At 38.4% G+C, this 27,342-nt stretch overlaps 1 protein-coding gene across 5 annotated transcripts in view; it reads left to right on the forward strand.

Annotated features, from left to right (window-relative positions):
* The window catches only part of tbc1d5 (TBC1 domain family, member 5), a 637,433-nt gene that overhangs the window by 504,304 nt on the left and 105,787 nt on the right, over window positions 1-27,342 (forward strand). For all 5 annotated transcript variants that reach the window (XM_028818192.2, XM_028818195.2, XM_051935905.1 and 2 more), the window contains one exon: window positions 10,572-10,678. In XM_028818192.2, coding sequence (XP_028674025.1) covers window positions 10,572-10,678 — 107 coding nt within the window. The remainder of the gene's footprint in view (window positions 1-10,571; window positions 10,679-27,342) is intronic.

Below are 27,342 nucleotides of genomic sequence, written 5' to 3' on the forward strand. Positions count from 1 at the left end.
AAAGTATAGATTGCACATACATGCATCTCATGTACTACTTGACAGGGTAATTATACAACAAAAAAGTATTTTGAAATTCTGATTTGTTGGTTACAAGGATATTTCCTGTATTGCGTACAGTCTAACTCTCATGAGCACCATCTTAGTGCAGCTTTCAAACTGTAATACATAATTAAAGAAAACTTGAAATGCTGCGGAGTATTTTCTAAGGCATTTAGCATGACAAAGTAAAGCCAATGGCCTATGGCAATTTTAAAGAAATAGCAAAAGAAGGGGAAGATGTTTCCATTTCCATTGCACATACAGTCATATGAAAAAGTTTGGGAACTCCTCTCAGCCTTCATAATAATTTACTCTACTTTCAACAAAAAGACAACAGTGGTATGTCTTTCATTTCCTAGGAACATCTGAGTACTGGGGTGTTTTCCGAACAAAGATTTTTAGTGAAACAGTATTTAGTTGTATGAAATTAAATCAAATGTGAAAAACTGGGTGTGCAAAAATTTGGGTCCCCTTGTAATTTTGCTGATTTGAATGCATGTAACTGCTCAATACTGATTACTTGCAACACCAAATTGGTTGGATTAGCTCGTTAAGCCTTGAACTTCATAGACAGGTGTGTCCAATCATGAGAAAAGGTATTTAAGGTGGTCAATTGCAAATTGTGCTTCCCTTTGACTCTCCTCTGTAGATTGACAGCATAGGATCCTCAAAGCAACTCTCAAAAGATCTGAAAACAAAGATTGTCCAGTATCATGGTTTAGGGGAAGGCTACAAAAAGCTATCTCAGAGGTTTAAACTGTCAGTTTCAACTGTAAGGAATGTAATCAGGAAATGAAAGGCCACAGTTTAACAGTTGCTGTTAAACCCAGGTCTGGCAGGCCAAGAAAAATACAGGAGCAGCATATGCGCAGGATTGTGAGAATGGTTACAGACAACCCACAGATCACCTCCAAAGACCTGCAAGAACATCTTGCTGCAGATGGTGTATGTGTACATCGTTTCACAATTCAGCACAATTTGCACAAAGAACATCTGTATGGCAGGGTGATGAGAAAGAAGCCCTTTCTGCACTCACACCACAAATAGAGTCGCTTGTTGTATGCAAATGCTCATTTAGACAAGCCAGATTCATTTTGGAACAAAGTGCTTTGGACTTATGAGACAAAAATTGAGTTATTTGGTCATAATAAAAAGTGCTTTGCATGGCGGAAGAAGAACACCACATTCCAAGAAAAACACCTGCTACCTACTGTCAAATTTGGTGGAGTTCCATCATGCTGTGGGGCTGCGTGGCTAGTTCAGTGACTGGGGCCCTTGTTAAAGTCGAGGGTTGGATGAATTCAACCCAATATCAACAAATTCTTCAGGATAATGTTCAAGCATCCGTCACAAAGTCGAAGTTATGCTGGGGATATTCCAACAAGACAATGACCCAAAACACAGTTCGAAATCTACAAAGGCATTCATGCAGAGGGAGAAGTACAATGTTCTGGAATGGCCGTCACAGTCCCCTGACTTGAATATCATCGAAAATCTATGGGATGATTTGAAGCAGGCTGTCCATGCTCGGCAGCCATCAAATTTAACTGAACTGGTGAGATTTTGTATGGAAGAATGGTCAAAAATAACGCCATCCAGAATCCAGACACTCATCAAAGGCTATAGGCAGCATCTAGAGGCTGTTATATTTGCAATAGGAGGCTCAACTAAGTATTGATATAATATCTCTTTTGGGGTGCCCAAATTTATGCACCTGTCTAATTTTGTTATGATGCATATTGCATATTTTCTGTTAATCCAATAAACTTAATGTCACTGCTGAAATACTACTGTTTCCATAAGGCATGTCATATATTTAAAGGAAGTTGCTACTTTGAAAGCTCAGCCAATGATAAACAAAAATCCAAAGAATTAAGATGGGTTCCTAAACTTTTTCATATGACTGTATCTGATAATAAATTCACTGCAAATCTAATTCAGTTAATACTTTTTTGTACCTTTTTTGTTTGAGTGACAGTAAAATCAAAGTGATTGTAACTTTGTTTGGTATTAGACAGTATGTGTGTGGTCTAAGTGAAATGTTTCGTTTTTAACAATAAAGAAAGCTGCACTACCTAGTGAAGCTGACTAATGTATAAATAATTCTTCACATTTTTTTTTCTGGATGTATCTCAGCATACTCTTTGTTTGTGGGGCAAAAAAAACATAAATGAAACCTGTAAGTAAATGTATACTTGTTAAATACTCTTCTGCTTTGAACTGTGCCTGATGTGTGGCTATAATCTCTGCTTGTCACATACTCCTGGAACAATGTATAACATGAAATAGGCTGTAAATGTAAATATGTTTTGCAGACAGATTTGTAAACAATTTTCTAAGTGATATAATTTCTCCAAGGTCCTTGTTTAGCTGAATGTTTTAACGTTTTGTTTATTACTTCTTGAAATTATACCTTACATATGGGACAGACATATTTTTCCTTAATTTACCCCTCTACTCCACAGTTTAAAATTACTAATCAAACAATTCAGGCATGATTGAAGGGCACATTGCAGACTTTAAGAGCATTTGTATACATTTTGATAACACCTTTTAGAAATGACGGCATTTTTTTTGACATAGTCCCACCATTTCAGGGTACCATAATATTTGTCACATAGCAGTAGTAGGTACTGTATATTAAAGCAGTCATATTTAGTACTTTGTTTCATATTCCTTGCATCCAATGATTTCTTGAAGTCTGTGATTCATGGACATCGCAAGGTGTGGAGTATCTTCTCTGGTGATGCTCTACCAAGCCTATAATGCAGCCATCTTCAGCTCCTTCTTATTTCAAGGGCTGTTTTGGGGTCTTAAGCATTATGGAGAACACTGTATTTTCTGTCCAGTGAGAGAGTACCATTTATTTTTTAAAATGTATGGTGGTGATGTTTCAAAGAAAAATAAGTATGCGCGTACTTAGCTATGTGTCTTATTCTGGCTCTCCTGCATAGTTAGGCTGCCGAAGTTTTGCTCAGAAAAACAATGGAAAAATTGGCCAAAAGTATTGAATGCAGCCACTTCTCTCTTTGTGTTACCAGTGTGTAGAAAGATGTCACTGCTAGCCCATCCATGCATTATCAAACACAATTACACTAATTCAAGTTGTACAGGGACTGGAACGATCCTGTCAGCACTGGGCACAAATGTCACTCATGGGCTTTGTGAACTGTGGGTTTATAGTGCTCTGTTCAGGTAAACATACGAATATTTGGCAATATAAAAGAGTTGAATAAAATACAGTGAAATGTGTGTTCTTGTAGTGTACTCACTTTAAAAATTACATGTGTTGTGCTTGGTTTAATCACCCCAAAGCTTGTGGATTTACCACCAGGTGTAGATATGACTTGCATTTTTACACTTTATTAACAAAATTCCCAGTTTAGAAAATTATCAAAAAGTCTAGGGCAAGAGATAGTATGACATTATTAGTAGAGTATTGAGCGTTACCTTCTGGGTTATTAAATTGCCTCAACACTTCCTAAATAATTCCTTTTTCTATAATGTTTTGGAATAGGACTATGTAAGTGTCCTTTTCGTGAGATGACCCTAACTTCTCCATTCAAACCTGCATCTGCTGTATAGCATACACCAGTTGATTTGACCGTATCTGCTGTGTTTCTGGTTGATTTGAAGTGGCACTACTTGAGTGTTTCGGCCAGCTGAGGATTAATGTTTTATGGTTCAAAGTTTTGTTTTGAATTTTCAGGCACATCTTATTTATCCCTGCGGTGGGTTGGCACCCTGCCCGGGATTGGTTCCTGCCTTGTGCCCTGTGTTGGCTGGGATTGGCTCCAGCAGACCCCCGTGACCCTGTGTTCGGATTCTGCGGGTTGGAAAATGGATGGATGGATGGATCTTATTTATCCAGGCAAAATGTGTGTAGCTTCACTCTGAAAAATAATCTTCATTACCATTCCAAGATAAATTTTTTTACTTTATTTGTTTACTCACTTTAATGTTCCTTTTACATAATAAAATACTTCAGAGTATTAGGATGAGATGCCCAAGATCAAATAAACATAGCATTTAACTGTAAGTGTTATAAACACTTTTGTAAAATAAACACAATTGACATAGAAGATTAACAAATATTTAGGCCAAACCTAACCTGAGAGTGTAAAATATTTTTTAAATATTGTTCTAATTGCTTTTTAATAAAAATAAAATCAGTTCAATTCAATTCATTTTTGTATAGTGCTCCTCATTGAGTGCGGCCCCAGAGCACTGAAATAAGTGGCTTATGTTAAAGGTATTGCTAGTTCACTTTTCTTGAATTTAATGAAACAATTTAGGAGTCCCAAAAGGCAAAGACATCAACATTAATGACAGTTTAGTCAATGTTGTATTTTTACTGCACCTGACTATTTTGTCCCCTTGCATGTAGGCATGATTCTGTATGTACAGTACAGTATTAATATTCATGAAGTTGCAGCCAATTTTAGAGCTTTGCAATATTTTCAGCCTAAATGATGCAAATGTAGCATGACCTACATTCTTAGTCATACTGAGCAATTATTTATATTTCAACACCTACTATCCAGTAACTTTTGGTCTGGTTATGGTGCTGCCAGTTGAAAGTGACTATGTTTCATGTAACTATTAAGATAAATTATTGTTTAAAAAAATAAAGAAAAAAATTCCTATGTAGTCATCTGCCAGAATTTTTTGGCTATAAAAGCAAAAATAATGTATGCATTTGGGGAAAAAAAAAGATATTTTAAGAAATTATTTTTTTTGTTTTTGCCAACCTTCTACCTACTGTTTAGAGAAACAATTATTGAACAATAGATACACAGATTACATTCTGCTTTCTACCATGTATGGCACAGTTTTTAAATGAAGAGAGCTAGAAAGGCACAACAAGAAAAATATTATTTAATAATTATAAGGTGTGTGAAAAAATACAATTTAAAATGTGATGAATACAGTAATGTACAGTACCATTTGCTGGATCAGTAATTGTAGATTTGTAAAGTTTAATTGTTTATGTATCCATCTCAGTGTTTTTACTCCTAGGTGCTGTAAGGAAAATCTCAATCTGTTAAAAACTGTTTTTTATTAGTACAATGAGTACATTAATATCATCATGAAAAGGAGTTAGAGCAGAGGTGAACAACCCAGTGGATGTGGGTTTTTGATCCAGCAAGCTTTTATTAAAGGATAATTCTGCTTTGAAATAAAAATCACTGCTTTTGCTTCCTGGCTTTCTTTTTTCTAGCGTGTTTGTTTAGAAATAGACTGTGGTGTCTTGCTTAATTTTACTGTAACTATAGGATAAAAGCCTTAGCCTAAACATAGTCTTACTGAATATATTGCTAATTTACTTTGAGAATAATTTCTCCACAACCTCACACAAAATCCAGACTGATTCCTCTTATGAAGAACTGTAACTTCCCTTGTGGAAACAGCTGCTGGTGCTGTATTGCTTGTTCCTGCAGTGGCTAATTTCACATCTACTGTTGTTTTGTAGAAGCAGTATAATCATTTGTGTCTGCTTAATGATCTGCTTGTACTATTTGTTGGTTTTTTATGTGTATCTCAAAAAATTAATCCCAAGTACTGAATTACATTTCTTTTGCTTTTGTACAATCAGATCTTTCCAAGAAGAGACTTCATGTAAATATTTTTTTTTTTTTTAAATATATGACATAAGCAACAAGGAACATTTTTCCACATATGGAGCAAGAGCCTTCTGTGCCTGAAGCTTCACAATTACAGAACCCTTTATAAAAACTGAAATAAAATATGAATTAGGTGTGGATTTATTTAATTATTTATTTTTGGTTGCTAACAGAAAAGTGGCATTCGCAGACAGAGTTGGGGAATAGATAATCTAATAATTAAGTAAGTTTGTTGCTCATCTACAAATAATTCTTAGTCAACACCAAGTAGATTTTATGCTTTTCTGCCATTTTATCTCCCACGTGTTTGACAGAAAGAGAGTCTTCCTGAAAGTGCTACATGTTGGTGGCATTGGAACATTTTGATTAAATGAATTTTTTTCAAGCCTTATTTGCTATCTCGTCTATCAAAAACAATATAGTGATTGTAAGCATTTTTTAAATATTTGGTCTGTGGCCATTGCATATCTATCCATGTTGGTTTCTTGTTTCTCCTGTAAATATTCTGCTGTTTGGGACATCCATTTCATAGAGTTGAGACATCCATATAGAGTTGAAAGCAAAACTGTATATTTTGTTTACCAGTTTTAGTCCCAATCATCTTGACAGCCACTTCCTCACTAGGTGCAAAATGATGTCGTCTTTGCTTTTGTATAAATATGATGATAAGTTTCCTTTGAAATAATTATTTGACTGTCTGAAGAACTGTCGTGTCCCCATGATTTTGTGTTCATTGGTGTCTTGTTTTGACTGTCATTTTCACAATATGACTAGACTTTCTGAAGTGTAGGTGAGATCATTTATGCGCATATCAGCTAAACCCTTGAGACTTCTCAGTTCATGAAGTTTTTTTTAGATTCTCAAGTTTTTCTAAGCAGAATCACATTAGTCAGAAGCATGGCATTTTGTTATATCAAAGTCCATCCTTATGAATGCTAGCAACTGTTTACTTTTTCTCCATGGTAAACTATAACTTAAATAACATTTGAAACTGGAAGATTTACAGTAAGTGTCTACATTTTTCTCTTTAAATCTCTTTAAGCTGCTGTCATAATTGGTATCTTGTTTGAAAAAGTAACTTCATGCACTCCTAAAATAAACATTTATATCTTGTGGTTGCAGTTATATTTCATTGATCCATTTTTACTGTTGTGTTTTTCTGCAACCCCAGAATTTAAGAAAGTTTACTTTTTGTCAGCTTTAATATATTGCAAAGTTTGTTTGGCCGAAGTTAGGAATTATCAATGTATGAATTCTAATTGTAGGTCCTTCAGATGTTTGCAGTATTCCATCTAAGTAATGAATTTGAAAAATCTTTTTGGATGCGTGTTAGTGATATTAAATTTGACAAAGGCTTAAAAAATATATCCAGTTTTGATCAGTGTTATTTGACTCCTCGATGTAAAGTATAGAGAAAGAGCAAGTATTGATTTATTATTTAGCAGGATGTGTTTTTATGCAAAACTTGGGTAAAACTTTTCAGTTTTGAATGTCATCTCTTCTTGTCTGTCAAGTATTTCTTTGTGTTTGAAAGCATTGACTTTAAGATAGCTTTATGTTTGACGTAATACAATACCACAAACTGACTACTGTCTCTGGACACTTAATGAACAGTAGCCAGGCATACCAGCACACTGAGATTTCAGTTTCTTTTGTTTGGTGCTTCTGAACAACTGGCACTCAGCTCAGTACTCCCCCAAAATTTGCTTGTGATTAAGGGTCAGCATTAAAAAATAAAGTATATTTTCTGTAGTTCACACCAAGGACCTGCTGAAAGTGGATAATCAGAGTTACCAGTGTAGCTTTATAAGCAGTGATGGCAGACTTCTGCACTTCTGATTTCAAGATGTTCTCAATTCATGTGCCCACAAAAAAAAGAATGAAGATGGTAAACAGAAACTAGAGACAACTTCAGACAGTCTACATTTCACCCCCTTTTTGGTTTTGCTCCAATCGAAAAATGACTAAATAAATCTTTTGTTCAAACAGAGTAGTTTGTTTGTGGATATTTTCAACAGATAAAAAACAATATAGAGCAAATGCACAAAAAAAGTCTTCCAAAAGTGTGCCATTTGCGGACATATTTATTTTGGAAATTTTAGGGTCCCTTATTGAAAGACCAAGGAAATCTTCACCTACCCTGTAAGAAAACTTTTAGGTGCATCATAAGTTGGAGAATGTACTGTTTGTCAGTCTGTACCAAGTTTACTTTGCATCATTGACTTGAAAAAGAACTACCTAAGAAACATTAGTACTGTGGTTGTTTGAGCAGATTCAGTATCTCTGTATGTGAAGTCATACTATGTTCCTTTGCTGTATGATAAAGTATTGACCATTGATTTTGAAAGCATTTTCTTGTACATTGACATACAAGTATACAGTATTCTGATGCTCTAGTCACGTCTCGATTATGGTACAGTAGCTCCACATGCCTTTATGTATCCATGAAACAACATCCACATAGGTGATGTGGTTGGCTTTGGATCATTTACAGTTTGTTCCGACATCATTTTATATGTTCATTACTTGTTAGATGTTTATCTTTGCCTTATCTTACTATACAATTATTTTTCAGTGTCATCTGCATTCTCATTTGTACTTTGTATTTTTGATATCAATGAGCATGATTAATTGTGGTGTGAACCTTTTAATTCTTATGCTTAAATCTTCCAAATACACCATATTTTGATTCATTGACACCAACACAATGGAAGTTATGTGGTAATTTCATCAACAGATGTTTTAGAAAAATTATCAGATCTATGAAGTGAAAAGCCATAGTCAACTGCAGCTCTGGCTCTTCAATGACCTGATAATTTCCAGTTTCTAAGTATACAAAGTTTATAAATGTTCCAAATTGCACAGCTTCTGTGCTTACGGATCTCACTTAATTCATATTTTTTTTCAATGTCTAAACTGCTTGCTTTTCTCAAATAGACAGTTAGCTAGTCATATTAAGTTAGATCTACTGACCCCGGGGGCAGACACCGAGTTTAAATATAACTCTATATGCTCACTATCGAAACAACAGGAAATGCCTGAAGAGTAATAAATGTCTGACAGGCAAAATACCCCATGACTTACGTTTATATAAGACTAGCTGTCTCTCGCTGTTCTTCCCGAGTAGTAGTGGAACAGGACAAACTTTAAAAATCAATAAACAAACAGGTATTACTAGCTAAGCGGAGGCAAGGTATGCTCCAAAACGTGGCCAGAGATGGAGCGATTTGAACAGAGGCTGGCGTGTGAGTGAGGAGGGCCCCACCCGGCTCCCCACTCTTGACGCCACACTTCCCCCTCCCCTCAGCCCGCACCCTCTGTCTCGGATTAGCGTGAATATATTGCTCCTGCAAGCAAACTATGATACTTAGCGTGATGAGAGAAGTCACAAAATCAATGTTCAAGCAAACTGTAGAAAAAAACCTGATCTAAATCCGTTAAGCAGTTCTCTCATTGGTTGGCTTAGCTGGAGCAAGGTATGCTCCGAGACTGACATGTGAGTGAGGAGGGCCCCACCCGGCTCCCCACTCCTGACGTCATGTTTCCCCTCCCCTCGGCCCACAGCCTCAGTCTTGGATTATATATAGATATATATATATAGATATAGATAGATAGAGAGATAGAATACACAAAAAGTTGCATCATCCAACAACTTTAATATGTAGTTTTGCTGAAACATGTAAATATAAAAAGCGTCTTTTGTCTAATATTCATCTTTCCATGATACAGGTAATTTGCTTGGGTATGCAGTAAAAACAGGAATTGTAAATTAAGTGTAAATCTTAAAATTATTGTTGAAGCCTTACCAAAATTCTAATTGAATGTAACTTCATAAGTTAGGTAAATTAAGCAAAAATAATAAGTGCTTTCATTCAAAGACTACAGGGGTTATGAAAACAGTTGGCACTGGATTTTAATGTTTAAAACTTGCAGATGTCACATTTGATCTCCCGGTGACATGCTCTAGAAATTATATTTAGTGGAGTTTTGAGAGCCCTCTTTTTTTCTTTTATAAATGCATTGCAAATTATTGCTTGTATCTCTTATTTTATTCAATATTATGCTTGTGTGTTTGTGCTTTGTTTTGTTTCTTGGCATGGAGCTTCATGATTCCCATTCCAAATGTGACATTAGCAAGTTCATAAGAAGTGGAGTAAAGCCAGAGGGCTCCTCTTTTTGTGAGTGCATGCGTGTGTCTGGTTTTTAGAATTCCAGGTGACTTCAGACACATTTTATTGCAAACCTACTGAACAATCAAAAGGTTTTCTTCCCCAGTGTTTCCACTAGTCTTTTCTTTGAAATTAGTAAATGGACTGACTTTTACACTGGGCTGGTTATGATGTAAGATGGTAAGAACCCTAGAAGTAATTTTGTTTCTATATTCTTTTTTACGTTGATACATTATATTGAGAAAATTATCTCACTAATAGCTTAGTGGTGTACATTCCCTTCATAAAGTGTGTTTCTATTGAATGAAAATCTAGTATATTCTTAACTATCATAATATCAACTGTGGAATTTGTACTTGTATACTGTATAGTAAAGAATGGTAAATAAATGTAATTATATAGGGCCTGAAAGCTGAATGGTTCATTGTGTATGTCCATACTCAAATTACTATATTGTTGACAGAAACAAACATTTGCCCATACTTTGTTTCCTTTACCAAGAAAATGTTATGTCAACAAAAACAAAATAATGTAGAAATAAACAGAAGAAAAATGCTGATGTTATAACATGATTTAGAGTCAATCCACGCCTCTTTTTCCAAGCATCTGTTGAAGAATTCAACAATTAACTCCACATAACACTTGTGTTAGATCGTTGCTTATGAATTTTAAAAAATATTTATCACTTTGCTTTTCAGAATTTGCTAATAATTGTTCCTTTTTTTTCTTTTTTCAGTGATTGCAAGCAACTATCAGACCTGCTTGGGATTACTCATGCATTATCCTCCTATTGGAGATATACATGCCCTCCTTTACAAAGCACTCTTTCTCAGAGATCCAAAGGTAAATTAAACAAGAATGCATTAATAAATAGTTGATGCTGCTTTTTTCTAAGCTTCATTTTAAAGTGTCCTTTTGCATATGTTTATATCAGTATAGCACTACATTTCAAGAAAAGAAAAGAATTCAACAGGAAAAAAACTCAATTATTTTATTCAGTAGTATGTACAGCATGTACAGTATTTGTAATATGTGGCCATCTGAAGCTTACTAAATTTGTGACAATAGTGCTCAACTTGTACAACTTCTGTGAAACAAAATCAATAAATCAACACTCAGAATTTAACTATGTGTGCAAAATGAAAAGGTGGGTTGAATATTTTAATTTAGAGAATGTGCTATAGAAGGAAATCATTAAAAGACTTGTCATATTTCTTAATTCAATTAAATGCAGTAACTACTGTTTACAGGATTGGAGTCTTAAAAGATCGCTAACAAAAGAACTGCATAATTATAAAGCATTTTTAAGTTTTAGCAGCACAGCTTACTCTATGTTGTTGAATACTATGATGTCTATCCATAGCCACTGTCACACATGTTGGCTGTCATGGGAATTTATGAGTAAAATTGTAGGGTCAAGTAAACGATTTGAGAAGCGTGTACTGAGCAGATTGAAGATGCTCTCCATTCAAACCAAGTACACAATGAAACAATTGAACCCACTTACAATCAGATGCAGCTGCATGCTTCATAGCTGCTATTATCTACCAGCATGCTGACCACAGTGCAGTTGGAGTGAAGATACAAGGAGAAACTGGTGGCAAGTCATTTTCAGCAACTTTATGAAGAGTACCATGTCACTAACGTGTTTCGATTATTGCAGCTTTGTACAGTTAGGTCCATAAATATTTGGACAGAGACAACTTTTTTCTAATTTGGTTATGTACATTACCACAATAAATTTTAAATGAAACAATTCAGATGCAGTTGAAGTGCAGACTTTCAGCTTTAATTCAGTGGGGTGAACAAAACGATTGCATAAAAATGTGAGGCAACTAAAGCATTTTTTTAACACAATCCCTTCATTTCAGGGGCTCAAAAGTAATTGGACAAATTAAATAACTGGAAATCAAATGTTCATTTCTAATACTTGGTTGAAAGCACTTTGCTGGCAATGACAACCTGAAGTCTTGAACTCATGGGCATCATCAGATGCTGGGTTTTCCTCCTTTTTAATGCTCTGCCAGGCCTTTACTGCAGCGGCTTTCAGTTGCTGTTTGTTTGTGGGCCTTTCTGTCTGAAGTTTAGTCTTCAACAAGTGAAATGCATGCTCACTTGGGTTAAGATCAGGTGACTGACTTGGCCATTCAAGAATTTTCCACTTCTTTGCTTTAATAAACTCCTGGGTTGCTTTGGTTGTATGTTTTGGGTCATTGTCCATCTGTATCATGAAACGCTGCCCAATCAATTTGACTGCATTTAGCTGGATTTGAGCAGACAGTATGTCTCTGAACACCTCAGAATTCATTCGGCTGCTTCTGTCCTGTGTCACATCATCAACAAGCACTAGTGTCCCAGTGCCACTGGCAGCCATGCACGCCCAAGCCATCACACTGCCTCCACCGTGTTTTACAGATGATGTGGTATGCTTTGGATAATGAGCTGTTCCACGCCTTCTCCATACTTTTTTCTTGCCATCATTCTGGTAGAGGTTGGTCTTGGTTTCATCTGTCCAAAGAATGTTTTTCCAGAACTGTGCTGGCTTTTTTAGATGTTCTTTAGCAAAGTCCAATCTAGCCTTTGTATTCTTGAGGCTTATGAGTGGCTTGCACCTTGCAGTGCACCCTCTGTATTTACTTTCATGCAGTCTTCTCTTTATGGTAGACTTGGATATCGATACACCTACCCCCTGGAGAGTGTTGTTCACTTGGTTGGTTGTTGTGAAGGGGTTTCTCTTCACCATGGAAATGATTCTGCGGTCATCCACCACTGTTGTCTTCCGTGGACGTCCAGGTCTTATTGCGTTGCTGAGTTCACCAGTGCTTGCTTTCTTTCTGAGGATGTACCAAATTGTACCAATCACCACACCTCAAATCAACTCCAGGCCTTTTATCTGCTTAATTGATAATGACATAACGACGGACTTGCCCACACCTGCCCATGAAATAGCCTTTGAGTCAATTGTCCAATTACTTTTGAGCTCCTGAAATGAAGGGATTGTGTTAAAAAATGCTTTAGTTGCCTCACATTTTTATGCAATCGTTTTGTTCACCCCACTGAATTAAATGCTGAAAGTCTTCACTTCAACTGCATCTGAGTTGTTTCATTTAGAATTCATTGTGGTAATGTACAGAACCAAAATTAGAAAAAAGTTGTCTCTGTCCAAATATTTATGGACCTAACTGTATTTGGCTCTGCTGTTTTTTGGTTTCTCCAGTAAATCTTCCTTAAATTCTAGTCTTAGAATTTCTAGTCTTACCCGAGATCGGGTCACGGGGGCAGAAACTTGAGCAGAGATGCCTAGACCTCCATCTCCCTGGCAACTTCTACTAGCTCTTCTGGGGGAATTCTGTGGTGTTCCCAGGTCAGCCGAGAGACATAGTCCCTCCAGCGTGTCCAGGTTCTTCCCCGGGGCCTCCTCCCGGTTAGACGTGCCCGGAACACCTCACCAAGGATGCGTCCAGGAGGCATCCTGATCAGATGCCCGAGCCACCTCATCTGACTCCTCTCGATGTGGTGGAGCAGTGACTCTACTCTGAGCTCCTCTCGGATGACCGAGCTTCTCACCCTATCTTTAAGGGTAAGCCCAGACATCTTGCAGAGGAAACTCATTTCAGCCGCTTGTATTCGCGATCTCGTTCTTTCAGTCACTACCCATAGCTCATGACCATAGGTGAGGGTAGGAACATAGATCAACTGGTAAATTGAGAGCTTTGCCTTGCGGCTCAGCTCCTTTTTCACCATGACAGACCGATTCAGAGCCCGCATCTCTGCGGATGCCGCACCGATCCACCTGTCAATCTCCCGCTCTATTCATCCCTCACTCCTAAACAAGACCCCGAGATACTTGAACTCATCCACTTGGGCCAGGATCTCGCTCACAATCCTGATAGGGCACCCCACCCTTTTCTGGCTGAGAACCATGGTCTCGGATTTGGAGGTGCTGATTCCCATCCCAGCCGCTTCACACTCGGCTGTGAACCGATCCAGAGAGAGCTGAGGATCACGGCCTGACGAAGCAAACAAGACAACATCATCTGCAAAAATCAGTGACCGAATCCTGAGCCCACCAAACCGGACCCCCTCAATGCCCTGGCTGCGCCTAAAAATTCTGTCCATTAAAGTTATGAACAGAATTGGTGACAAAGGGCAGCCCTGGTGGTGTCCAACTCTCACTGGAAACGGGTTTGACTTATTGCCGGCAATGCGGACCAAGCTCTGACACCGTTTGTACAGGGACCAAACAGCCCTTATCAGGGCGTCCGGTACCCCATACTCCCGGAGCAACCTCCACAGGATTCCCTGAGGGACACGGTTGAACACCTTTTCTAAGTCCACAAAACACATGTAGACTGGCTGGGCAAACTCCCATGCACCCTCCAGGACTCTGCTAAGGGTGTAGAGCTGGTCCACTGTTCCATGACTAGGAAGAAAACCACACTGTTCCTCCTGAATCCGAGATTCGACTATCTGACGGACCCTCCTCTCCCCCGAATAGACTTTTCCAGGGAGGCTGAGGAGTGTGATCCCTCTGTAGTTGGAACACACCCTCTGGTCCCCCTTCTTAAAGAGGGGGACCACCACCCCGGCCTTCCAATCAAGAGGCACTGTCCCCAATGTCCATGCGATGTTGCAGAGGCATGTCAACCAAGACAGTACAACATCCAGAGCCTTGAGGAACTCTGGGTGTATCTCATCCACCCCCAGGGCTCTGCCACCAAGGAGTTTTTTGACCACCTCGGTGACCTCAGTCCCAGATATGTGAGAGCCCACCTCCAAGTCCCCAGGCTCTGCTTCCTCATTGGAAGACATAATAGTGGGATTGAGGAGGTCTTCGAAGTACTTCACCCACCGACCCACAACGTCCCGAGTCGAGGTCAGCAGCACACCATCCCCACCATATACACTGCTTCCCCCTCCTGAGACGCCAGATGGTGGACCAAAATCTCCTCCAAGCCGTCCGGAAGTCGTTCTCAATGGCCTCCCCAAACTCCTCCCACGTCCAAGTTTTTGCCTCGGCAACCACTGAAGCCTCATTCTGCTTGGCCTGCTGGTACCTGTTAGCCACCTCTGGAGTCCCACAGGACAAAAGGGTCTTGTAGGACTCCTTCTTCAGCTTGACGGCATCCCTCACCGCCGGTGTCCACCAACGGGTTCGGGGATTGCCGCCACGACAGGTACCGACCACCTTATGGCCACAGCTCCAGTCAACAATAGAGACACGGAACATAGCCCATTCAGGCTCAATGTCCCCCACCTCCCTAGGAACGTGGTTCGAAGTTCTGCCGGTGGTGGGAGTTGAAGCTACTTCTGACAGGGGACTCTGCCAGATGTTCCCAGCAGACCCTCACAATATGTTTGGACCTACCAGGCCTGAACAGCATCCTCCCCCACCAACGAAGCCAACTCACCACCAGGTGATGATCAGTTGACAGCTCCACCCCTCCCTTCGCCCGAGTGTCCAGGACATGTGGCCGCAAGTCCGATGACACGACCACGAAATCGATCATCGAACTGAGGCCTAGGGTGTCCTGGTGCCAGGTGCAAATATGGACACCCCTATGCCTGAACATGGTGTTCGTTATGGACAATCCGTGATGAGCACAGAAGTCCAATAACAAAACACCGCTCGGGTTCAGATCGGGGGGGGCCATTCCTCTCAATCACACCCTTCCAGGTCTCACTGTCATTGCCCACATGAGCATTGAAGTCTCCCAGCAGAACGAGAGAGTCCCCAGAAGGTGCGCCCTCTAGCACCCCCTCCAAGGACTCCAAAAAGGGTGGGTACTCCAGACTGCTGTTCGGAGCATACGCGCAAACAACAGTTAGGACCTGCCCCACCACCCAAAGGCGGAGGGAGGCTACCCTCTTGTCTACCAGGGTGAACCCCAATGAACAGGCTCCAAGTTGGTGGGCAATAAGTATGCCCATAACCACTCGCCACCTCTCACCAGGGACAACAACAGAGTGGTAGAGAGTCCAGCCCCACTCAAGGAGACTGGTTCCAGAGTCCACGTTGTGCGTTGAGGTGAGCCCGACTATATCTAGCCGGAACCTCTCGACCTTGCGCACTAGCTCAGGCTCCTTCCCCTTCAGAGAGGTGACATTCCACGTCCCAAGAGCCAGCTTCTGTAGCCGAGGATCGGACCTCCAAGGTCCCCGCCTTCAGCCACCACCCGACTCACACTGCACCCAACCTCCTTGGCCCCTTCTACAGGTGGTGAGCCCATGGGAGGGGGGACCAAATTGCCTCTTCGGGCTGTCCCCGGCCGAGCCCCATGGGTGCAGGCCCGGCCACCAAGCACTCGCCATTGAGCCGACCTCCAGGCCTGGCTCCGGAGGGGGGCCCCGGTGACCCACATCCGGGCGAGGGAAAACGCCATCCAAGGTTTTCATTCATCATAGAAGGTTTTCTGAACTGCACTCTGTCATGTCCCTCACCTAGGACCAGTTTGCCTTGGGTGACCCTACCAGGGGCATAAAGCCCCCAACAACAGAGCTCCTAGGATCATTGGGACACACAAACCCCTCCACCATGATAGGGTGGCGGTTCGAGGAGGGGAGTCAGAACTCCAATGAAAGTAAAATACATTAAATTAAGTAGCATACATTAAATTAATGATATACTGCATATCATGGTATAGTCAGTTGTGCTAAATGTCCTCTCTGTAAGAATACTTTAAGAGTTATGTAAGAATACTTTAAGAATTCTGTAAGAACTCTGTAAGAATGCCCAAATACTTTTTTGCAAGGTTGCTGATCTTTAGAAAGTGCGTTCCATGTACTTTTCGCCATGTTCCATCCATCCATTCTCTTCTGCTTATCCGAGGTTGGGTCGCGGGGGCAGCAGCTTGAGCAGAGATGCCCAGACTTCCCTCTCCCCGGCCACTACTTCTAGCTCTTCTGGGAGAATCCCGAGGCGTTCCTAGGCCAGCCGGGAGACATAGTCCCTCCAGCGTGTCCTGGGTCTTCCCCGGGGCCTCCTTCCGGTTGGACGTGCCCGGAACACCTCACCAGGGAGGCGTCCAGGAGGCATCCTGATCAGATGCCTGAGCCACCTCATCTGACTCCTCTCGATGCGGAGGAGCAGCGGCTCTACTCTGAGCTCCTCCCGGATGACTGAGCTTCTCACCCTATCTTTAAGGGAGAGCCCAGACACCCTGCGGAGGAAACTCATTTCAGCCGCTTGTATTTGCGATCTCGTTCTTTCGGTCACTACCCATAGCTCATGACCATAGGTGAGGGTAGGAACATAGATCGACTGGTAAATTGAGAGCTTTGCCTTATGTCTCAGCTCCTTTTTCACCAGGACAGATCGATGCAGGGCCTGCATCACTGCGGACGCCGCACCGATCCGCCTGTCGATCTCATGCTCCATTCTTCCCTCACTCGTGAACAAGACCCCGAGATACTTGAACTCCTCCACTTGAGGCAGGATCTCGCTCCCAACCCTGAGAGGGCACTCCACCCTTTTCCGGCTGTCCAACACAATGCCTGATTATAACCTCCCATCTAACTCATTTTTAGTATCCATTTCTTCATCTTCCACCTTTGTTAACATCTTAAATTTATTAATGGATAGTCATGAAGTTCCTATCACATAAGGTTCTCAATCATGTTTTAATTTTTCCATTGTTAAATATTGTTCAGAGTGTACAAATTCTAAAGTTGCGAGCTTGTTTTTACTTTGGGGTTGTGAAATTAATGATATATTGTATATGAGAAATTGCCCGGCCCAACGGAAGTTTGCTGATTTATCATATTTGTACAATAGAATGATTCTGGTTTTTAGTTTTATCCAGAAAAATTTCCATTAATGGTGTTTTCATTCTCAAAAATGTCTTTAAATATAAACAATTCTGATACTAATTTTCTGTTATTGCTTGTAAGGTAATAAGCAATACATGCATATACTTTCTGATACCCTAATCAGTATACCTGATCAGTGCCAAATCATTATCATCATGAATCAGTTCCCTTCATAATTTTGAACACTTCAGTCATGTCAATTTTTAACCTCTGTTTGCATAAACTGAAAAGGTTTGGCTCCTTTAGTCTTTCCTCGTAGCTCATACCTCACTGTGCCAGAATCAGATTTAGTTGGTCCCCTCAGGACTTTCTCTAGTGTTACTATGTCTTTTACATATCCAGATGAGGCCTCCCTAATGTATTATATACTTTAACCATAGATTCCCTTGACTTGCACTCCATACATCGGACTAAATAACCTAATGTCCTATTCTTTGTTGCTTTTATACATTGTTTGGATGTAGAAAGTCCTCTGAGACTGTTAGATGCTTCTCATAAACTATTGTTTCAAGTTTCAAATCTCCTGTTGTGTACTCAAACATGTTTGCTTTTACTTACAGTATGCTAAAACTTTGCATTTACTTATGTTCAAGTTCATTTGCCACAAATTGCCCAGTCCTGTAGGCTGACCAGGTCTCTCTGTAATGATTTGGCAGATTGTAGATTATCTACTATTCTCCTAGTGTGGTATCACCTACAAACTTAGCCAGTTTGCTATTTATATTCATATCATGAACATTTCAACTCAGAACCCATCTCATGTATCTAATTACACATTTCTCTTAATTTCCCAGTTTATGCTGTTCATGGACAGTACTATACTCTGATCTTTTGCAGCTCTTTCACTCTCTTTCCATTGATCCTCTATATTTTCTTATTATCTCTAGCTGGACTAATTGCCTTTCTTGTTAAATGTCTACCCCTTAGTTTTTTGGTTTTTTTTTTACTCTAAATTCAGCAACTTGATCACAGGCTTCAATTGTCAACTGGTTTTAACTTCTTCATAGGGTGTAATCTACTGCATTAATTCCTTTGCTTTTATGTGTATTGTTTGTCTGATTGGGCCAAAAAGTGCAAATGACTTTGAATATTCACTGTTAAAAACAGAATTGTAGTAGTAAAACAAGGACAAAGCTGTACTTTTAAAAATACACCTTACTTAAAGCAAAAGGCTGGGTTAAGTAGGCAGGCAGTGTGGCATAGTAGTTAAGACTTTGAGGCTTGGACTTCAAACCCTGAGGTCATGGATTCATACCCCATTACTTACACTTTGTGACCTTAAACAAAAGACATTTCACCTGCCTGTAATTCAATAGGATTCAAAATTGTCAGTCGCCTTGGATAATAGTGTCATCCAAATGAGTAAGTAATGATGACAATAGACTAAAATACAGTGTGGCATTCACCTTTGTCACAGGGGTCAAATAAGTGAGTAATCCCAGTAATTGTCAAAAGAAAGGCAAGCATCCTACCATTGTGCACACAGTGCCCTTACCCTCATCATCTCAGTGCCAGCCCTTGACACATTGCTATTTTATTAAAATTGTACTGACTGAGAAAGGTGTGAGAGGGAACCTGCAAAATGACAGAGCTGTTCCATTGAATGTGTGGTCCCTGAAGCTGTGAGAAATGTGAGCTGGTCATTGGAAGTGAACTCAGACTGATTATGTTGTACCACTTTCTTGCTGTCTAAAATACAAGAGAAAGGCAAAAATGTGCATTTATAAAGTAGATTATACATATCACTGATTTTAACATTCTGCATCCAATGTACATCTATTTGAAATACAAACAATAAATTATATGCAAGTTAAATGTATTTTAATTTAAATTAGGTGCAAACTGTATTTTACATGAATGTACCATTCATACATATTTCTTTATAAAAAGTAGAAACATTGGTGAAAGAAAAGTGTTCCACACTGCCAGTTGTTCTTAAATAATTCATTAACGCATTTCTGCTTTTCTCTTGGTATTGCTGTTTGACTAAAATTCAGGTAAGTAAATAATGGAAATGCAAATGATTTAAACACTGTTTAAAAGGATTATTATGCAATAACAAATGAAAAAAGCCTCATGAATTTTGATAAGTTTATGATATTTAAAAAAAAAATCTATATGCAGTACATTTGCAATTTTTTTGTTTGTGTTTGTATAAATTATATCTAGGATTACATTATTTGATTTTTTTCCAGAGTAAAGAAAACCTGTTATTTGTATTAAAGAAAGTTTTTAGACTTAATGCTTTGGTTTGGACTAAGTGATTTCACACTGATTTTGGAAGTCTGTAGAAGATGCCTATTACGCTGTTCTTAAGACTTTCATTGCAGTCTAATTAAAACAAAACATTTTAAGTATTTTCAACATATTGCATATCCTGCCTAGCCAGATGTTATCAACCACCTGCAGGCGGGAGTATGCTTTTCTAGGAAAGAGAGCTTTCAGTAGAATTTTCTAGTTAACTGTTAATCTGTGTTTTAGTAAGATGAAATCCACACTAATCTAGCACTTGTAAATACGATAAAAACTCCGTCTTTTTATAGTAGTTGTACGTTGTGTGGATAAAGGGCACATTACACTTTGAATTTTCTCAATAATTTTTTCTGTCATCTTTTTTTTTACATGTATGATTAAAATTTACATTCAGCTGCTTTTTGTGTGAAAGTTGATTATTTTAGATACTGTAACAATAATGACTTCTGTGAGCTGGTGTGTCTGCTGTGCACTGAATGAAAGTAATTCAAAGTCTATTCCAGTACAAATATCAACTAGATGTTATGCTTTGTAAAACAAATTTTGATTTATTGTCAAATTTCAGATTTATATTGTTTCATGTAAACATATGAAAAACAGTAACAGAGAAATTAAATAGATTAGTGACTCTAAAATGGTCAGATGTGCATTAATCCAGGGTTAATACCACAATTAGCTTCAATTCCTTGCTAACTTTAAATTAGCAAAATTATGAAGTAAAGAATAAATGAGTTTATTAAATAAAACATGCTGTGAAAATGCTAACAATAAACTCTCTCCATATATATGAATATCTGTGTTTATGCTTCCTAAACAATTCAATGCTCTTTGACCAATCTGGACCAAAAGTTGCTCTCTGAAACCATATGGACAAGAAGTTTGACCATGGGGGTCCCAGTGGATATTTTTTTTCCTGTGTGCTACAGTTTACACACCAGTGCCATCTGCTGGCTGAAAGCAAGTCAAACACTTGAACAGACTGAAGCTAGACAAGTGGACAAAGTGACCAGTCCTTAATGTTACTTAACTGGGCAACAGGACATGCTGCTTCTATCTACTGTAATATAAAAAGGAGTATTATTTGCTTTTACAGAGGGGGCATTGGATGAGGCTTGACTGATAGTGAAAGAGCAACACAAAGGAAAATCATTTGGTTGTTGTTTAACTCCTGCTTTGTCAGCTTTTCTTCATAATTTAAGCACTACAAACTTCCCACATTGAACTAAGGGAACAAGTCAGACATAACAGTACAACCTAGTAAGGAGTTACTACAGTTCTGGAATCCACTTGGACCCAAAAACGAACAATTTTTGACACACCAGAGCAGAGACATTAATAGGCAGTTTGGATAATGGATGGGACAGCTAGCAATAAAAAAAAACACATACCTTTGCTTTCTTTCCCTAAAGCATTCTACAAATATATCCAGTTGTTGCTGGGTACTTCAGCTAGTATTAACATGATATTAACAGAATTATGTAGTAGGTTTTAATATAGTCATGTGTCATTAACATAAAAATCTAAATTTCTCCCAGCACCTTTCCCTTGTAGAAAAAATAATTTTGAAAAGCAGTTGGTTGATTTCAGAAGGAACAGACAATAGAGAAGGCAGAGGGGATGCACAATGGTTTTCTCCTTTCACCTTCAGTGGTCTCTAACACTTTGGCTCCTTTCTGAGTGTATGTCTTAGTCCCCTTTTTGTTTGGGGCTTACTTTTACAGACTTTAAAGGACTGTCTAGCACACTCCAGATGCTGCATAATGAATCTGCTCAGCTGTAACCTTGGCACACTGCGGCAGCTCTCTGAAAGCCGGCCAGAAGCAACAGAAAAGGTGCAAGTTTGCTAGCAAAAAAAAAAAAAATGTAAATGCATTCCACTATACAAAAGAAAGAAAAATGTTCATCCTTGTCTGAAAAAATATATTTATGAATTGATGTAGAATGATTTATTACCTATAAAAATACATTGTGGCCTATTAGAAATGTCAGAATTAGTGCTAAATAGTAATTTTCTATTTAGCAACAGTGCTTAAAAAGAGAGCTGTGCCTCTTGTCTAACTGGGGCTTTGATAACTGCCAAATACTTTGCTGTTGGCTTTTATTGTATTCACTGTGTCATTTAATAGTTTAAAGTAGCAGTGGGTGTTGAACTCATCTCTCAAAGATGGGTTTACTAGGAGTAGTAAGTAGACTGCTACTGGGGGAAACATAACCGTAGACATTTCCCAGAACTCTGAAAGCCGGTATGGAAAATACTGTTCTTTTTTTCTTGTTAGTCTCCATTTTAACTTCTTTTTATGTCTGATTACCAAAATACTCCAAAATTTACATTGATAGTGTTTTGCATTCGTATATTCAATAGCAAACATTTGTCATTGAGAGGATTTAGTTGGCTATGACTTCTGACTTTAAACATTTATTTCTTTAATTTTATTTCTGTAATAACAATTTTTTCACTTCTTTTTTTATAGTAAATTGATTGAATTGTCAGATTTTTGTGAAAAAAGTTTCCAGTGCAGTAAACCCAGTTAAGTCAGTAGCATTATTGGAATTAACCTAGAGTACTAGTTTTCTATTCATCTGTTGTCAGTTTAGATGGTGGTTGAGTGAAATTTTTAGGTGGTAATTTTTATTCCGTGGCTAATAATTGCACCAACATACTGTTTTCCTTCTCTCCATATCAATACCATAGACACGTAAGAAAAAGAGTATCATTTAATTTTTATCCTGTACTTAATTGTGTTGTTCATTTATAATACCAGTGTGTAAGTATAATTCCATTATTAGGATATATCTTTTTTTTTTTTTTACTGGCCCACTACATAAGGTCATACATGAAAAACACTGCATGCTTGCAGAAGGCTTTAAGCTAAGATTTAAAAGAAATGTTTTATCAAATAGTCACCAGCAGCATCCTTATTGAGAGATCATTGATACAGTTTTTAAACCTTTTATCCACAGGCAAATGGCACATATGCTTTGTGAAATCAGCTTATATGTTGATACTGATCCAGTAATATGAGCTATGCATAAACGTGTATTAAGTAAGCATGATGTAGGCTTAGCATGTCAGAATGAATTATTGTGTTTCATAATGTTCATAACCTGTAGTATTTGTCAGATGCAGAAACAGTAAATGTATAGAAGGAGATGGCCTTGGGTATTTGTTTTGCATAACCTATCAAATTAATGAATTACTTTTAGTCTGAGCAGCAGCTTATCAGGAAAGCATCATCTAGAACACTTGCCGTAAAAGCAAAATGCTGGTAACTTTGTGTTAATTTATTTATTTGGACAGAGTTTACTAGATATAAATTGGTTTAGCTTCATCAAAGCAGATTAAAAATATATTTTTATAATAAATTAAGCAATTAACTCTGTCACTCTTTTTATATAATTGAATTAAATTCAGAGTGATAATTTGCTGAATGTTTAGTGTTAGAAGCATATGAATATTTATAAGCTATCATTCGCATGGTAAATCTTTTTATATGAAAGTTTCATAATGCTTTCTTCTTGGCCTAATTTGCAGTGTTTGTTATGAAAACTGCTGCTTATTTGCTTTATTCCAATCTTATTAAAATGTGTGGTTAAGACTGAACAAAATGTCCCTAGTCATATAAATACAATGTGAAATAAATACTTAACTGTGGTTGGTGTTTAACTTTATTTAGGTTATTCTATAAGTGAGAGGAGGCCCAGTTAAGGGAAAATGTTTTACAAATGATGCAAAATTGTATTTTATTATTCATTACAATAATGTAGCTTCTTTTTAGTTATCTAGCTGATGAGTTATAAGTTCTAATCCTACATGTTAAGAAATGTATACTGTCTTATAATTACAAATGGATGAGCTGAGGAAGATCATTGTTGTGGAAAGTCATGCACAGGAGGAACATTTAAAAGACCACATGTCCTGTAAAAACTATATACATGTATACGCACATTTGAAATCACATGAAGCATTAAAACGTGTGAAAAAAGTAATATGTATAATGTGTTAAATGAGAACAAATAATCTATTCAAATGTAATTTTGTTCCCTGTTTTCTCGCAATACACCCAAAGAAAAATTACATTTACCAATATCTGATATGTATTTCAGAAATAATTTTAATATACAGTACCACTAAATTTTTCTGAAAAATACTTGTTAAGTAATATCATTGTGGATTCTGATTAACAAAATGACAGTTTCAAGCTGGATCATTCAGCTCTGCCAGGAACCCAGCAAATATCTCCTCAGAGAGTGACCTGACAATTCTCAATGATATAATTAGCCAAAGAAGACAATTGAGTAGACAACTACTGTATCCACACCAAGATAGTGGAATGTGGTAATAATGGATTTTAATTGTGAAAATGGCATCCCTTCTTGTTTAGCCACTCAAAAAAAATTGTAGCAGTTAAGACACCATTCTCATAGTGTGGCTGTATTTTTTGGAACTATTGTATAAACATACAGTACATAGTATTTACAGATGATATGTTAACAAAATGCAAACAAAGGATGGCTAGCCAGATATACTGTACATGTCGATTCAAATGCCGAATTTGCTTTGGGACTGGTGGGAATGCATTTCAGAGCAAGTTTCACTGTCTGTCTATACTTTAGCACAGCTGGAATGGCATTATCCTATAAACAGCTTACTTTTCCAGCATACATAAAACAGATAAATTCACAGATGAGTGTAATGCCCACGCACATTCAAGCTGATGGATTCAGAGTTGGAACTTAACTCATCACTTTTGCTAACAATAAACAAATATGTCATATTTGAATCTCGTCTTATTCAATGCTTGCCAATGCGTTATTGTTTACATTACAGGTATGTGAATTCAGCATTATAGCTGTTTACATAGCCGTATCTACCAACAGAAAATAGAACTACAAAATGCCTGTGGGGAAATAAAGTAAAAAATGAAACCTCTGACCATAAGTTATAGGAGAACACTGTAAATTATATATGAAAATACAAATCTAATAGAAACCATACTACATATTTATATTTGTGCCTGATTTCAGTCTTCAGTGTTTTAATTTATGTTTTAAAGATAGAAAATAAAAATGAAAAAAAAAAAAAACAAACACAAAAAGCCATTGCAATAGCATCCTTTTCAAAAAGGGGTTATATCATTAAATGCAGAGTGCAAACATCACACACTCCAAATTGTTGTTAGTCTTACTGTGCTTCTCAAAAATGGGGTTTCATTTAGTTCTTTTCAACAATGAATATACTTCCCCAAAAATGTTGGTCTAGATATCCTAAACAAGACATCTGATTTTACAGATATGAACTGTTTATAATGAAGCCCAGAATGATATTTCTGTTCTTGCCCAGCTTAGACTATTTTCAGTTGTGTAACTAGCAGAAACATCAGCCCTGTTTATTCATAGTTTTCCACTGGATTTGGCCTTTTCTGTAAGTGTGCCCATCTTTTTCATGCCCTGTTTCCCTTCACCAGTTTTCTATTTTTCCAGAAAAATCTTTTGCCCGTAGTGCCACCTTACTCCTCAAATACATTAGAATTCTTATTCTAGCGTACTTCCTTAATGACAGTTTTTTTATTAATTAAACATGCATTATAAACCTGTTTTATAACCTACATAATTCTCAGATTAGGTTGGGGAAATACCCTGAACAAGTCCATCGCAGCACACACGCAAAACAAATGCTCACTCACACAGGCCATATTTAGCTTCACCAATCCAACTGAAACACACATCTGTGCAGATATAAGAGGAACACAGAACGAACAGGCAGACTTAGGATAGACGACAACTGTGTTGGGATTCAAACCCTTGATGCCGAATTCATGAGGCAGCAGCATTATCTGATTTCCCACCCATTTTAATCACATATAGTACAGTGTGTAAAAAGTATATCATTTATATGTCATACTATGGAGTCCTGCTTTTTTACCTGCTTCAGTCTGGCCTTAAACTTGATATGTTGCCATAGATCTGTACCAAAAAACTAAGAGCCCAAACATCTCAAGCACTTCTGTTCAGGGCCCACAATGATCTTCTCTGTCCACTGACAGTCACTACCACCATATTGCCATGAGTGAGCCAAAGGTTCAGGGGAGAGCCTCCACGTCAGTACACAGAGCACTTTTCTTTAATCTGTGCTAACTTCATATGGACAAGTAATGTCTATATTGGTATTATTCTGACAGAACAGCAACTGTGAAATAAATGTCCACCTTAAACAAATAACCTGCAAGTTGCAAGAATCGTTAATTGATATGCTGCAGAACAGCATCATTTACATGTGTATGCTGTCTTAAATTTTAAGTCTTATTATCTGATTTTCACAATAATTGTTGATGCCGGTAGGATTAGGGATGGGAATCGAAAACCGGTTCTTGTTGAGAACCGGTTCCCACTGTTTCAATTCCTTGGAATTGTTTGCCATTTTTGCAAACGATTCCCCTATCGATTCCAGTCGCCTCGAATGACGTCATCGCGTTGCGTAGCGTCATTTACCCAGCAGGAAACATGGCGCCTAAGCGGCACAAACGCTCAAAAGTTTGGTTATACTTTACGAGAAAGGATGACAACAGGGCAACTTGCAATACTTGCAAAGTAGATATTTCATCAAAGGGAGGAAACACTACGAATATGCAAAAGCATTTGCACACAAAACACGCGATAACCTTAAATGAATGTTGTGTTTTTGATCCGCTCCGGACTAGTGAATCTCAACCCAGCAGCAGCGGTAACGTTTGCAGGTCCTCTCCCGTTAATACGGCAGGTAACTAATCAACTAACATTGCATATTATGTTAGCGCGATTTGCCTTATTGCAAAACCTGCTATTACTGTGCATTGCATTTAGATGACCATGACGAGAGAGACAGACAGAGTCTGACTGTCTCAGATGCTGGCAGTTCTCGCTGCAGTCTACCGGTAGCTTCTCCTTTCACAGAGGCGGGGAAAAGTAAAATGACACAGGCCAGGATAGACGAATGTCACCGAGCAGTGACTAAGTTTGTGGTAAAAGGCTTCCACCCATTTGCCACAGTAGATGCCCCCGATTTTCGGTAAGTGAATGTGTTTCATCCGTTTCCATTTCTGAGCTGAAATGTGTTGAAGGCAGCCGTCACTGCAGATGGATGGGCAAGTTTTAGTCAAGATCATTACCTCACAGTAACGCTGCATTATGTCAGGAATGGCCAGGCTCAAGAAAAAGTCCTCAAAACCAAACCAGTGTACCAGGCACAGACAGGGACAGCTGTAGCAGAGGAGACTGATGAGATCTTGGAGGAGTATGGTATCAAAGACAAGGTTGTGGCAGCCACTGTTGATAATGCGGCCAACATGGATGTAGCTGTCAAAATAGTTGATGGTTGCAGAATTGCACTGTGCACAGTTCCATTGGACTTGAGTTGATTGTATTTGTTACTGGCTGATGTAGTTTTATTTTTGAATGCTCAGCTCATA

The sequence above is a fragment of the Erpetoichthys calabaricus genome, chromosome 13 (assembly GCF_900747795.2).
Source record: "Erpetoichthys calabaricus chromosome 13, fErpCal1.3, whole genome shotgun sequence".
Classification (NCBI taxonomy): domain Eukaryota; kingdom Metazoa; phylum Chordata; class Cladistia; order Polypteriformes; family Polypteridae; genus Erpetoichthys; species Erpetoichthys calabaricus.